Source organism: Chelmon rostratus, chromosome 16 (assembly GCF_017976325.1).
Source record: "Chelmon rostratus isolate fCheRos1 chromosome 16, fCheRos1.pri, whole genome shotgun sequence".
Lineage (NCBI taxonomy): Eukaryota > Metazoa > Chordata > Actinopteri > Chaetodontiformes > Chaetodontidae > Chelmon > Chelmon rostratus.
The window spans coordinates 2,235,270-2,251,198 of record NC_055673.1 but is presented as its reverse complement, the minus strand read 5'-3'; the positions used below and the strand labels follow the sequence as shown (position 1 = coordinate 2,251,198).

The 15,929-nt window shown below is 43.9% G+C and overlaps 1 protein-coding gene across 5 annotated transcripts in view; it reads left to right on the top strand.

Moving 5' to 3' along the window:
* The first annotated feature begins 1,348 nt into the window (after positions 1 to 1,348).
* The window catches only part of LOC121620150 (collagen alpha-1(XIV) chain), a 149,505-nt gene continuing 134,924 nt past the window's right edge, over positions 1,349 to 15,929 (top strand). For 3 of the 5 annotated variants that reach the window (XM_041956111.1, XM_041956110.1, XM_041956113.1), the window contains exons 1-3: positions 1,349 to 1,461; positions 3,057 to 3,171; positions 8,780 to 8,896. In XM_041956111.1, coding sequence (XP_041812045.1) covers positions 3,090 to 3,171; positions 8,780 to 8,896 — 199 coding nt within the window. In that variant the 5' untranslated portion in view covers positions 1,349 to 1,461; positions 3,057 to 3,089. The remainder of the gene's footprint in view (positions 1,462 to 3,056; positions 3,172 to 8,779; positions 8,897 to 15,929) is intronic. The other 2 variants (XM_041956114.1, XM_041956112.1) reach the window with 1 other exon arrangement.

Here is a 15,929-nt window from a genome sequence, read left to right as displayed (position 1 = left end):
CACATTTGTGCAATGGAAAATTCAAGCTGTTTTTGTCATTATAGACAATATTTTCTAATGTTTGCTTGATGGGTTTTATTGAATTTATTTGCAACATATTAAATTGCTTAATTGAATCACTTGAATGTGTAAGAAACACCAAAATGAAGTTTAAAAAAAAAAATAAAAAATATGACCACGGGCCAGTCTATTTAAGAGAGTGCACCTGACAAAGTTTAGAGGATTTTTAAATAGTCTGAAGAGGCTTTAATCACTTGGGGAAAAAAAACACCACAGAGTCTGGTTCAGGACCCTCCAAACCGGCTTCAGGATTGTACAAATCGAAATATTCCCATAAACGACGAGCATGTTCAAAACTTGGCTGCTTCATATTGTCCCTGTGCACTTGCATCCAAAACACAAAGATCGTGATTTAAGCTTATTAGTTATTGATCATTTTCTCATATAAGGTTTGCTAAATGCAGGCATGTCCAAGCTATCCCAGAAAGGGCCGTGTGGCTGCAGGTTTTCGTTCCAACCAAGGAGGAGGAGTCTCCAGCTGATAATTAAGTGATCAACCAATCAACATCAAGGGATCAAAACGGAAAAAACCTGCAGCCACATGGCCCTCTATGGGATAGTTTGGACATGCCTGGCTCAATGGGTTGTAACATAAAAGCTAGCTAGCAAACTCTAGTTCGAACATCTTTGACAGCTAATTATCCTAGCTTGCTAATGTAGCCGTCATTTTCCCCCAACTAGCAAAATGTTTTCTTACTCTACCAAGAAAGCAAGAAAGGTGTTGGATTGGTTTGAAGTAGATTTGCATGTTGTTAATTAGCTGTGTCTCCTTTGGGATGTAACGGAGTGTCAAAATTTGACTCAATCCAGTGTGTTAATGTTACTGTGATGCTGCTCCAACAGCATCCAACCTTGGCTGCTGCAAGGGCTCCAACCTTGCTAAAAGTGGACTGTAAGGGTCACACTTCAAGTGGGCATAATAATATAATAATAATAATAATAATAATAATAATAATAATAATAATAATAATACGAATAATACCAATAATCATAATAATCATGATTTATTAATGTAGTTAAGTAAAAAATAAAATCTGCTGAGAATCATTAAGCTGTTTAACTGCCATGGGTAGCTGACAGCAAAGGCATCAAACTACTGTAGTTAGAAATAACTTGGATAAAAACAGTAGAAGAAAATACTGAATCATGCATTCTTGTTATACATTTTCCTAATGAACACTAATTTGGAGTTTGCCCATCATCGCAGTTACTGACACGTGGTTGTCATCGGGGGTTTTATTTTGAAAGTTTTCACCGGAACTGTCGTGCATCGCTCGCTCTAACTTGCCTCCCGGTCGACAGGAGCAGAGAGTTGGCGGACAGAGTGGATCAGAGTCGCGCTGGGGACGAGTGAGCTGCCCGGAGGAGAGCTGCGGAGCTGGAAACATATGATCTGAGAAGGTAGCCTATCACTGCTCTTTCCTCACACATCTGCACACATCTGCAACAGCAGCTTTTACATCCGCGAGCCTCTTTTCTCCGCGTGTACTGGAGCCGCTGATGGCGCACCGTGCAGAGCTCACCTGTGCTCGTTTCAATTAAGGAAAACTTCCGCTCCTCTTACTGACGCTAAACTAGAAGTGTTTTGGTGATGATGTGATGATCATGTATGTTTTTCTCAGTGGTTGTGCGTTTTTTGAGCAACAGTCGATGCTCACTATATTTACAGTTGCTTAGAGTGAGACTGATTGGTCGGGTGGCACCTCAGTGCAAGCGTGCATCATGTGCAGCTGATACACTGCACGTTTATTGTAGGAATTGCACATTTAATGCCAGGTGTTCTCCATATAATGTCAGCATAAACTCAGTGCATTGAACTGCAGTCACGCTGCAAGTCCCTCAGGGAATATTTCATGGAGATTGTTGTGATTTTTTTTTTTTTTGCTCTGAGTCAAGGCTGCTCTCTAAAGACCTATAATTCTGGCTCTGTTTTCATTACCTCAAGCATGGCGTGCCTTAACACTGGCACGGTGAAAATGCAGGTTGTCATAGTCACAGTCATCAATAAATTGTTGAAAATTGCCTGAAATTAAAAGTTGGCTGCAGCAGGAGGTGGAAACAAAAGAGGGTGTGTTAGTAGAGCCTTACAGATGCAGATTGTTTTTCTCAGACACATCAGATGAAGGTGTTCTGATGATGATGCAGGGCTGAGAAAGCATGCACACATATATATTTATATTCATATTAATATCCCATGGCCTGTTTAAGAAAACAGAGCGTTATAGGTGACAGCTTTATCACTCAGTGCACCTGCAGGGAGCAATGTGTGCTGTGTCTGATGCAGCTGTGAAGGCACGTCCATGTGACTGTGACACTCTTTCTTCACACATTAATAATGTGTGTCGTCACAGTGATGCAGCATTGGATCATATTAGTTTGCAGGAGGGGATCATTTAACAGTAGCCCAATGGGACACCAGTTATGAAGATGTTTGATGGGCGGGGCAGGATGCTGGGGTGGGTGGGGCTTTGATGTAAGCGGAGGTCGACCGATTAATCACGCTCCGCTAGTCAAGGTAATGTCGTTGTGTGCGAGATGGTTTATTTTTCAATGAAAGTTAACGTCATATAACAGATTTATTTGTAAATTAGAAGCATGATACGGTTGTTGGTTATATTATGGTCTTATTAATATTATTATTGTATCGTATCAGATTTTTCCAGCTCCAAACTATTGTAATCGGTCGACCTGTAGTCAAACATCATCACTTTGTTCATTTCTCCACTCACCAGTTTGCCAAACAAACCTGTGCCTGCAGACGTAATAAAATCATCTGAATCCTCACAAACAGACACAGAACTGATTCAAGTCGACTCAAATCAAAGTGCCACAATACTGCAACATAATCCAGGATGACATGCTTCTAAAGTGCCAAATGGAGAGTTTAAGTCCTGTTTAAATCCCTTCATTTCCCCCTCCTCCTCTTCCTTCTTCCTCTTGTCTCCCGCTGACTCACTGCTCGCCTTCCTCCTCTTCCCCGTCTCCCTCTCTGCCAGGTGTGTCGCGTCCTCCTCGTCGCTGCTGCCAGGATGCGGTTCTCAGTCAGACTGAGCCTCTGCCTGCTGGCCTTCGTTCTCGTCTCCCTGCTCCCCCAGCCGGCGCGGGGTCAAGGTAAGTGCCTCCTCCAGCCGCCTGAGGGCCGACGAGGTCGACGAGGCCGACAGAGGATTAAAACCCAGCGACCTGGGACCAAACGTGGCCAGCAGGGCTAATACCCCACAGGGGAGGCCATAGATTTAAAACCACTGCTAAACTTTCTGCAGTGGCACCATGTGGGGTGAGAAACTGGCCGCTAAACAAAGACAACTGGGGTTTTACATACTCCGATGCACGGCTTGAATCCCCAACGTTGTCCCCATTGAAGCACAGGTTGTAGTGGTTGTTTCCATGATGACTGTTACCCTCACAGGGCTTCCATCGCGCCGCTGAGCGGGGTTTCTTAAGGCTTCGCGTTTGAGTGTAAAACAGCGCCAGCCTGCCCAGACAGGACTACGACCAGCCTAGATTCTTCACTCCCTGAACAGTTAATGGGTTGTTCCTGCAGAGGTGCCAAACAGGGCTGGAAATCATTCACCACTCATCCGCTTTCAGCATTATGATAAACGCTGTAAGCTCAGCGCAGCTATCCTCCTTTTCACTCGCTGTTTTATTCTGCAGCAGGTTGAATTCTGATGTGCAGCTTCGCTCCAAACAAACTGACTTGAAGTGTTGGTTCAGTTTATCTGTCTGTCTCAAAGGGAAAAGCCAAATTCAAACTGAGAAAACGTGTTTTTCTGTCGTGTCACATCCTGTCACCTCTGCGATCTCACATGTGTTTATCTTATTTATTGATCACTCATTTGGGAGGGTGTTCAGCAGGACTTCTGAGACAGATTTCTGTTTAACAGCTTAACTTTGCATAGAAAAGTTTTTGATTAACTTCTCTTTGCTGGTAAATCTCACTGTCTGCTAGACAGGAGCTCACCATATTTAACTCATTTAGCTCATTCAACAATTAACACGTAACCTCTCTCCTCACCTCATTAACCGAGAGGGATCAGCCTCTTTAACCCCAGTATCATCGTTAACAATCTTTTTTACCAGGTAGACTTCCTCTCTCCACGAATGCAAATGATGGATTGATATTCATGATGTGAGGGAGTTTTTCCTTTATTATACAGACGACCTGACCGTGCTTCTTGTATCTGCTTTAAATCTTGATGTGTTGGGAGTCACATGTGTGTGTGTGTGTGTGGGGGGGGGGGGAGGAATACGCTAAGAGACTGACGTTCCGCTTTGAGCACGGTTGCTTATGCTGCAGCCAAACACGTTCAGCGTCTGCCATCTTTTAGAGGCTGTTGGCAACGCTGAGCTCGAAACAGGACGAGACCTGCGGTGCTGCACGGAGAACCGAAGCCCGCTGACATGATGCCACAACCGTAAAGTCATTCAATGGGCTGACACTGTGCCATACCATAATAGCAGATTAGGGGCTTGAAACGTCAGGACGCGAGGTAATTAGCTAAGCTAACTATACCATAAGCTTTCATACAGTGAGGCGTCATCCCTCTTGTGTTTGAACAAGCAGCAACTCTGCTGCTGCTGCTATGTTAGCATAGTCTGTGCAGACTCACCCTTTACTGTACGCTACGGTTTACTATATCTAACATGCTCTATCCCTTTACATATTGACTTTGAATAGGTTTGAAGCTTGAGTGTAGGTCAGTATACAATATAATAAAATATAAATTTCATATTTTTTGTTTTTGGCCCATGCTGAGTAATCGAACTTTGAAGCTAATGTCAGTTTAAATTTCATATCTTTGTGCAGTATTGCAATATTGTAAAGTTATATATACATATATATATATCATTAATATCAGGCCATATTATTTTTCTGTGTGTGGCTGTCATGGTAGCACAACAAGCTGGAAATAAGCTTCTTTCCTCCTCTCTCCTCTTGCCACTGCCACCTGCCTCGAGGGCTCCGCTCTCTGACCTCAGCCTCTTCGGTTAGGTCTGCAAGCAACGATTATTTTTATTATTTAAAAAACTGCCAGTTATTTCTTGATTCATCATCGTTTTGTCCGTAACGTCATTGTGAAAAATGGTCATCACAGTTTGCCTGAGATGTTGTCTTTGAATGGTTTGTTTTGCCCGACCAACGCCACTAAAGGTACAGCCGAACACTTACCCGTCAGAATAAATCTGTCACACTGAGGACGTTTGCTAGGTTTTGGCCAGAGCGCCTGAAAGCAGCCACAGCATTCCTCGGAGAAGAGGCCATAGCGGGTTAGCCGAGGCTACGCCAGCGACCTGGGAAGAGCTGAGGAGTTACGATCAGCTTGGAGAGCTTCCACTGAGAAACTCCTCAGCTCTGTGGCTCTCCGTCAGCCTCGCAAGACTCACATAAAGAGCCGATCTGTGGGCGCAAATCTTTGCCAACAAGTCGAGAAACAAAGAAACGTTCTTTACTGTGGCGTCTATTCTGTTTACCAAATGTCCTTGGGCCGTATAGCGAAGTGAGCGAGGGTTGTTATTAAGTCATTACTTAGTCGTGTTCTTGACTGCGCCTGAGAAAAGGTGAAGGTAAAAAGGTGAAAGGTCAAAGAATGATTTCAGTGGCTTGGCTCAGGCTTTGGAGGCTGCTCATGCTTTCCTTGCCAGAAGAAGAAACAGGCGAGGGTTTGTTCAGTGGTACTTTCGTGTAGGTGTCATGCTCTAAGTCCACTGGATACAATCAGAAGCTATGAGGACAGAGGTGGAAACTGTATGAAATAGAAAAACTGCACCAAATTTTGACATAAAGAGGACGGACATGTTATTTTCCACCAGTTTGGTTCCTTTTACCGTCCTCCATCATTAATAATATTTCATTGTTGTGATGGTCTGTGTACCTTTTTAAGAGACATCATAGGTCTTGGAGTATTCCTTTATGAAAGACATGTTAGCCAACGAAAAGCTTCCTGTTCACAGATGAGAGTTACTCAGCTCAGCTCTGTCCCTCCACCTAACGTCCCCCTGGATTCTCCCGCTCCCGCTGGTCATTTAAAATGCACTCGAAACTTTACTGCACAGCTCCCAGGTGGGTGTGACGGACACCCATCCAACCCTCGGCGCTGTTTGCACGAGATTCTCCATGAAAAATAAATGAGAATCAAGTTCCCACATCCACACGCTGGCCTTTCGTCTTCTCCCGACTGTTTTCTCAGCATCCAGCACTCGTCTCTGCGTGAGAATACAGTCTCACAGACAAGATCCACGGCTTTCTGTGAGTGTGTGTGTATGTGTGTATATGTGTGTGCGTGTGTGCGCGTGGCGCTGCAAAGGAACCGGCAGGTTTTCTTAAGAGCCATGAAAAAAAAAGCCAACCAGAGCTCCAGAGCTGCATGGAACAACGTGCGTACACCAGAATACACTTGCTTCCTGTCGCGGACAAACACATAATTTATGCGTGCACGTGCACACAGGTGCACACTCAACCGCACAATAAACACGTTTCAAGCGCACTGCAAACAGAGAGGTGCGAAGTCTGCCTCGCGAATCATTTGGGATTTGAGCAGCTCTCTCCAGACGAGAGAATGTCCTTTGTTTCCGAGACAGAGAGCTAAATCCTGAGCCGAAATCCCACGCAGCCCTCATTCTCATCCCCAGGTTGGTGAGATAATTGGTACAGTATTTCTTATGTGTGTTTGCATCTAAATATATTTGCCTGCTGTTGAATGCGCCGGCTTCACGTTCTCTCCACTGGAGTCAGGATTATCCTTCCTGTGCTGAACTCAAGTTTCTTTGCATACCTACATAAGCAGCCCTCCGCAGATAATGACATGCACAAAGAGGCGGTTCTCAGGCACTTTCTCTGCAAATTTGTGCTGTTTTCAGCAAAGCTGTCTTTTTACCATGGGCGGCACACAAAAAACTAATCCTACTGTTCAAACGTCCATACATTTTGTTATTACCATGTGTCGTATGGGGAATCAACATGTATGCATTTGGTCCCTAACAGGCACTCAGCAGTAAAAACTCCTCCTCAAAGGTGCATTTTCCAAAGTCAATATGTTTTTCCGACTTTTTGTTTTGGGTGAACCATCCCTTTGAGCCTCTTGTTTATCACACGCCGGAGCATCAGAGCTCCAGCAGGCGTCAATCATAGCGTAGGTATTTAAAGAAGTCGGCGACAGCAGATGGCTCACCTCATAATGAGAACACAAACACGTGAACGAGTTTGTGGGTTTCGCATTTTATTTTCCACCCCCTGGCTTTTATGTTTTTTCAGAGTTAACCAAATTAGACTGGGGAATGTGTTGCATCCAGTTGCATATTTATTATATGGGATTTGGCTCTGCCGGTGTGAAAATGATGGGGTGTTGTGTTTGTTGACCCTGGAAATGTGGTTTTTTGGCTTTACAGTGGCCTTGTTCCAGTGTTTTAACCTTCGTCTTCATGTGAAATCATGACAACATCGTGTAGGAGCTGAGTAAAGTATGACCATACTCTTGTGTACTAAGCAGAAAGTTCCTCTGACAGAGTGTTGTGGAGGGTTTCTACACTGGTCGAGGCCACTGAAAAGTGTATTTGGCTATTGTGCAGCTCAGTGGATCAAGTCACTTTGTGTTGTACATCTAAACACTCCTGCAGGACAGGAGAGGAATAGCAAACAGATGCTATTCCAGTGCCTTTCCCTCTGGTGCCCTTTGTTCTTCTTCTCCTTGCAGTTAAAAGGAAGTCACATTCACCTTTTTCTCATCCTCTTCTTACACCTGACGCCAGGTTCAAAGCGCAGAGACGCAGAGAGGAACGAAGGGAAAGAAAATGAGATCAGGACTGGGAGGGGTCAGATAGAAAGGGGAAAGACAGAGGGACAGATGAGGAGATGGAGATGAAGAGAGAATGAAAGAAAATGAGAAAATGAATTTAAGGGAAGGAAGAGAGAAAAGTGTGTGTGTGTGTGTGTGTGGGTCGGAGGGGGGGGGTAGTCCTCTAGGCGCCTGACAGGGCCAACAGCTACTCAGGATGAGAGGCAGGGGCGTCGCTTTGATGCTGACAGTAAGTGGAACACAGAAGAGGGCCTGTCGTATCCCCACAGAGACGAGCACAATGCAGGCGCGTCAATACGCGAGGAAGAGGAGGATGAGGAGGAGAATGGGACTGTGCTTTTTAATGTGACATCTGTGCAAGCTAATCTCTCTGATGTGCATCCTCCCAGCGTGGATGAGATACAGTTTATCCTTCATTTTTTCTGCACAGATGGAGCGAGTGCTTCTGCGCTGCCGTAACTCTGGAGGGAGTTCAGTGGAACAGCTCAGTCACACTTTCCTACACAACAACTGCGCTGAAGTGAAACATAAGGAGCCGTGATGCTGTTCGGGACTAGTTAACAGACATTTATCAAACTTTTAATTGGTTAATAGCAACCCTTTGTGGTGTTAATACACGTGGAGGTGAAAAACAACCACATATCTGGACTTCATTCAAAGTTCTGAACTACAGCAGTAAAATTGGACTTTTTATCATCAACTAGTGATTGAACAAAGTTGAACTCCATCCATTGTTATGGACGTAATCCACTAATACACACTCATGGCGGCAGTTTCTCTAATATTGAGATAAAAATATTGGAGGGATGGACGGTGCATGATAGGGCTCTTTGATTCATTCACTCATCATTCAGATATTTGCAGCATGTTTCAAACTGACGCTTATTGTGTAAAGCTCTCCGTTCTGTTGTTTCTCGCTCCAGTTTCATCACCGCGGCGATTTCGTGCCAAAGTCCTGAGCCCCACCAAGCTCCATGTGTCGTGGAAGGAGCCGAAAGGAGAGTTTGAGAGCTACAAGGTCATTTACGCCACCGTGCCAGGTAAGAGCAGGGACAGGGACACTCCAGACTGTTTGTGTTGTAGTGCGAGTCCTCAACATGCTGCTGATTTAGCTGTGACTTGGTGGACTGACAGCCTGCAGTGTGACGATCGTTTTTTACGACAGTGCCGGTGGGATTCTGCTCGCTGCAGAAACCGTCTAGTTTAAACTTGATGTGTTCATGCAGTTAAATTCACACCTGGAAGCTGAGCAGTACAAACTCTGTGATGGATTGGCTGTCTAATACCTTGCTCAAGGGGTCCTGGGCAGTAATCGCCACGGGGCGAGGCATCGTTAAAGAAGTTGCTTGTAGTTAAAGGTTGTTTGTTGGTGTGATGCCCAGATGACATGAAGAGATTTGTTGTAAAGTGACAAACAGAATGAAGGTCGATCCAGTTTCTGTCCGTCCACAAATCACGTTCACTTCATGCCGCTCGTCTCTCGCTGGTGGGACAAAAATTCTAGTTATGCACAGAGGAGCGCAGTAGTAGGACCTCTCCCCCCTGAGGGAGAACAGATCCACCTTTTTTTGTGGGTTTCACCTGCATGCTGGTTCATAATTCACACCTGAGAGAAGGAGACACGCAGCCACACACAGATCTGATAAAACTGATCCCAGAGCTGCTGGGGAGCCCGCTGTGGAAACCTGCGGTGGATCGTTGCATCACGTCTTTGTTGTTATTGAGGAAGTTTTTTTGTCTGAATGTTGGCGTGGCGAGGCTCAGCTTGTCAGTGTGGAGCTCAGCTTGGGTGTAAGGCTCGTTGAGTTATTCAGTAAATGCTTGGATTTGCTTCAGGTGTTTTTTCAGATGGGGGTGGGAGTAGATGAGTGAGGGATGAGGACTTAATATTAGAGCCATCACTCAGTATAATCTCATACAGTTCAGCAACTCCACAAAGTGGAGCCTCAAAATCAACAGAGCGATAGAGCCCCCCCTGCATACGGTTTAGCCAGGCGAACCCTGCAAACTGGTCACTGAGTGTGAACAGATTGACGTTAATCGTAGTTATACAGTGAGGGTGTGCACATACAGAGCTCTTAATGCTCCGTGATTACAATCCTGTTCTTCAGTTTGAAAACCGTGGCCAAGTTTTTTATTGCGGCGAGTGTAAACAGGTGCAGTGCTGATGTTTTTACTGTTTATGAACGTGATGCAAAGCCATAAGCCTTCATTCGATGTCGTATTGTAATTACAGTATGATTAATCTCTAAAGTGCATCGTGTCACATCAGAGCCGGGACTGGTTGTTGTGTGGGGCAGGCTGCCATGTTGGAAGTCAACACAACAGTGTAATCATCTCTTTCCTTTATGACCTCTTCGCTGCTGTTACAGTGTAATTAGAGCGTTTAACTTTCACCAATTCAGATAGCTGTTTGAGGGATAACCTGCACATTCGCTTAGTCTTCCAACACGGCGTCGTGGTCGCTGACGCCGACGGGAGGAAAACTTTCTGTGTGCGATTGAGTTGCTCAAAAATAAACTGTTTTTAAAAGGCGTAAAAATCTGGGCCCAAACAGAAGAAGATGTTCAGAGGGATGTGACGGGCTTTCACTCCTCGTTGTAGCTAAAGTTTGATTTTTATTTGTGTGATATCACTGTTTTCAAAGCTCGTACGGTCGTCCGATTTAACACTGCTCAGTTTCACTCCACAGTAGATGGAGTCTTCCTCATGATTTAGGTTCATTTAGGTGTCTGTCATTTGCATATAGGAGTTAAAAATGGATGCAGAGGGATGAAATAGAGGAGATAAAGATACAGACAGTGTGGTTATAGTAGCTGTCAGAGAAAACTGATGCACAGACATGTACTGCTGCAAAGATTGAAACATATTCGTCTGTGTTCATGATTTTATTGTCATGATGAAATGAGTCAGAGACCGTGCAGACGAGTTTCTCTTATCATTCATACCTTCGCTCGGTTCTGGTTAGTTTTCCCACCGAGGGAAGCGCAGGGAGATGTTTTACTGCGGTCGGAAAAGGTGCAGCTGCGTGTTCTGCAGTAAAACTGTCCTTTACTCATGTTGCTGTTACGTATGACGGAAAGCTTCAAGAATTCACTCTGTTGAGGACTTGTAATTATAGCACAGTTAAAAAGATTTCCAAAGTTAGCTGTGAGGCCCAGCGGGGGTCCCTCGGTGTGTTTGAGGAGATACAGTTAAACTGAACATTTATTAAATAACTGTAGTAGACAGATGTGTTCAGACTGTTTTTATATTCAGGTAGGAAGAAAGGAAGGAATAATTGGTCCTCATCTTTTTCAGCCCAGTCTGCAGGTGAGGTAGCTGTTACTAAACTATAACCAGCGACTGACCACGATGTGACGAGTGAACACTTGGATACGAGCCACCACTTACAAATTGATCTAATGTGAAAGTTGCTGATGGCCTCCCCTCTTTCTACAGAACATTACAAAGTCACTCGTGTCTTTTTCCACAGGACTGTCAGACTGTCAGGTCTCTGAGAGTTTCACGTCTTCTGCATTCATTGGTAGTGAATTTGTTTGAGTGTTTCCGTGAGTCCTGAACATGATGCTGAATTAGTTTCCTATCTTAAAAAAAACATTTATTTTCATAAAGATTGGCTTGTGGACTTGTCTTTTAATGGTGCAATGCTTCAAACTGTATACGCCACATTACTTCCACCTGCTGTCGATCAGCATTACGGCCCTCGGCATTCAGCTAAAAATCTAAAAGATACCCCCCCTTTACAGGAGCGCTCTTGCACATGTTGACACAACACAACATTTAAACAGTGCGAGGACATGAAAAACCACACAGAGCACTTTCAGGTGATGTTTGTTGGTCCACGTCTGTCAATAGACCTGAACAGAGTGTTGAGTTCTGAGCTGCTTCAGGTTGGTGTCTGTACATCCAACCATGACACCAGGTGTGTGGATACTGCAGATTGAACGGATGCTCCCCCAAAAATGATGAATTAATCTCGATGGTGATGATTTGACGTTCGGTAATCAGGCATCAAATGATATGACAACATGTGACCAAGAAGGACCTTCAGACCTCACCTGATTCAATCCAATAAATACACAACAAATAATCAACAATATCTACAAAACCAAAGGATCAAATGCTGAACCCCCCCTGACAGAAAGCACATCTGGACATGATGATGTAGCCAGTAAATACAGTTAATGTAGGAGGCGACGTCTCATTCAGGCTGCTGCGATGGGCCTGACTGTGAGTCACACCTGGCTCCAATCAGGTGACATCTATGATTTTTTTTATTGTATTTTCATTATTACAACAGACAAACGAACAACAAACTCAACAGACAAAGTGGAGCTCAACATATTATTAAAATCTAAAAATAAATTAACTAAAAATAAGACAGGCAGGTAAGTCAGTAGATGAGGCAGGTAAATTAACACGTTTGTCTTTCAAAATCCATTTTTCTTTTATCACATCATTTTCACAGTTTAATCTCCCCAACATCATCTGTGTCGTCCACATACTCAGTGTGGGAGCCTGGGCCCTCCCCCAACACCTCAGAATAATCCGTGTTTTTAATATTCTAAAACTGTATTTATTCAACTGGGGTACCACAGTTCTGTCTCCAAGAAGGTGACCTGGGAAGTTCACAATTTAATGATTTGCTCATATACTCTCTAACTTTTTCCCAAGGGGGGGGGGATCTTAGAACATTCCCATAATGCATGGATAAATGTGCAACTTTCTGCTCCACACTTCCAACATAGGTCATTTTTAATGAAGTCCATTCTCTTAAGTCTTGACAGTGTAAAATAATACCTATGAATTATTTTATATTGAATAAATTTGCCTCTGGCTTCTCTTCTGTATTCCTCAGTGTTGGAAAGAGTCCCCCCCCCATGTTTTTTCATCCAGTGTACAAGACAGATCTTTCTCCCGTATCATCCTGAGATTACTACAACCATTATTATTTGTCAAAGGACACATCTCATACCATCGCGAAAATAAAATGTTTCTTTGAGTCTAATGTATGAAAGAAAATTGCCGTTTTCTAATAAATCATCTGTTATTCTGATGTCTCTTCTTAACCACTGAGCCCAATAGAGGTTGTCTTCCTATCTTAATTTTCAGGTTTTGCCATATGGATGCATATTTTTGAGTATACTGAGAGATTTGACCAAGACAAATCATTTTTAACCCTCCTGTTGTCTTCGGGTCAATTTTGACCCGTTTTCGAGTGTTTGCATATCATAACTATGGTTTTCTCTCATATAATTGCTTGAAAATGACATGGATGGTTCCACACTATGCTCTCTGCAAGTAAAATTAATTATGACTATATTCTTTGAATTATGTGTGTTTTATTAAAATGTATAGCATCTGTGGTCAAATTTGACCCGGCCACAATAAGTGGTGTAATGGATCAAACTATTGTGCTTTCCAGTACAATAAACACACACACACACACATTTATACTTCATGCTTTATAAACAGTCAAACCACACCGGGTCAGTTTTGACCCGGGAGGACAACAGGTGTGACTATTTGCTGCCATTAAAAATTTTACATTATTTCAAAATTATCATCAAAATTATATCAGTTTATGTGCCTCAGATCATAATCATAGTCAAAATAATCAGAATTTTGTTTTTTTTTAATCAAAAATGAAGTGTAATTTTTTATAATTACATCTATTATATCATACGTTACAAAAATAAGTGTAAAATATTTGTTGATGTGTTGGAAACAAGTTGACTAAAAAGGTTCAACAGAATTTGATGATTATTTTATACTTCGTGCTTTAAAAGCAGTCAAATCAGACCGAGTCAGTTTTGACCCGGGAAGACAAAAGGTGGGGACAATACGAGGGTTAAACTTTGTTCTCTCTTTTTAGTGTGCTGGCACCGTTTTCTCTTGGGCCTGTTAGTGACTTTGATCACAACATTTTATGCAGGCTTGTCAGGTTTGTTGGTTTTTGTTTACCTGTTGGATCATCAGTCCATCGTGGCCTGAAGTTTGAAGGTAAAGTCAACCTCTGCCGCCATCTCGCCAGTGGCGAAGTAAGCCCGTAGCTGTTGGCGTGGCTCGGGCGTCTGTTTGATGGCGGTAATGGAGAAAATGTCAGATGAAGTGCAGCGAGCACAGGCGGCCGTCCCCCGACGCCGCCAGGGAGAGTCGAATGGACGGAGGGAATGACGGGACTATAAAGAGAGGGAGATCCTCGAGGGCGGGATGAAAGATGGAGCTGGAGAGGCGTCGAGAGAGAGTGAATGGAAAGAGGGATGATGGATATGGATAAATAAAAGGTAAAGGAGGAGGATAGTGACAGATCCAGGCAAAATCTGATCACCTGCAGCTTCTGTCAAGGAACATAAACATGTTGCTATGGTTTCCTTTTTTATCGGCGAAGGTCTGCTTTGGTGAAGGGGGGGGACAGTTTTCTGGTACCGTGTGATGACAGTACCACGGGGAAGACTTCCTCTCTTGTCACGCTGTAGCCTTACACGTGCCTTTTATTCTCGCAGACGTTCAAACTGTCTTGACACCCTCGCCAAAGCACGATGGCCTCGTTTCGGAGACGTGCCCACACAGCTCGCTCTGCAACATGTTGCCTTTGGGAAGCGCTTAGTTTTGAAGAAAAGGAGAAAAAAAAAAAATCTGATTTAGAAAGTAAGTGGAAGCACAGGGACAGCTACGTGCTTCCTGGGCCGAGGGGGGGGCGGTGGCGTGAATGACGTGCGCGATCGTCTTCTCGCTGGAGGCCGCTGGTAGCAGCGTGAGTGTAATAGAAGCGGTGACGGAGCAGTACATCCATTTTCTTTAATAGCGGGGAGTTTCTGTAGAGCTCTGCTGGTTGGTTTCATTTAGAAGCTCAGTTTGAAGCAGATCCAGACAGATGCAACATCGAAAACATGCGCGTTCACAACTGTGCTTCCAGAATGAGAAGATAAGCTGGTGAATATTTAATTTCGCTGCACTGTATCGACATAAACGTCTTAATTATAGAAGAAATTTGTCGTTCAGGAGTCGTTAAAAGGTGTGATAGCATGTTGGCAGGCAGGAGCAGATTTCAGAGGGTAGATTTCAGTCGTTTTTATGTAAAGAGGGTGACAATTTAAGAGGATGTATTGATCCCAAGTGGAACATTTGCTCTGCAGCTGAACTGGAGGCACGATGACAGACAACAGCAAAGAGAGAACGAGCACTTTCCTTTCATCACGGGCTCTTAAAGTGATTTGCATGCGATGGTCGTGGACGTGATTCGCTCTCTAGGCCAGGAAACAGAAACCTTCTCAGTCAGTCTGTAAACTGCTGACTTGCCAAACCGGCTGCTACCACAGCAAAGCATTTGGCAGGATCAGATGTTGAATTCATATCTCGTGTTTGATTGTATTTATTTGATTTTTATTTATTTATCTCATTACATTTTCGTTCATCGTCTCGGTTTATGACTTTCGCTGTTTGTTCCTGTTTGTTTCCCCCCCCTCTGGTCCTCCAGCTGTGATGAGCTGTCGCCGCCTCAGGCGTTAATAAACATAATCTTTCCTCTCCTCGCCTCGTGATGCCGGGGGGGGGGCTTCTGAACACTTGTTTTCTTTTCTGGGCATTTGAAGCGATCGCGTCACTTCCAAATACAACCGAAGACGTCTTCACATATTTGGGAATAGTTTGAGGCTGTGAGAAGGCACAGAAGTGTGTAGTGTGCTGAGTGTGTGCACTTCACATGCAGTCTGGTATAGTGGTTTGAGAGGCTGCACTGTAACTGAAGGTCAGTAATGGTACTTTTTATTCATCAGCAGCCATTTGCTCTGCTGAAGTGTCCTTGATTAAGACACTGAGCCCCAACTTGCCTCTCAAAGATGATCTCACTTCAAGTCAAATACATCGAAGTATACTTTGTTGCTGTGTACTTAAAGTGTGGCGGCTGTGACTCGTAATAAGCAGGGTTGGAAATTTGTTCCAGGGCTCCTTTTGTCCAGAAGAGTCCTTTAGCAAGACACCCATCAGGTGTTAATGATGAATGAGAGGAAAATTGCAAAGTACCGTATTTTCCGGACTATAAGGCGCACCTAAAAACCTTTAATTTTC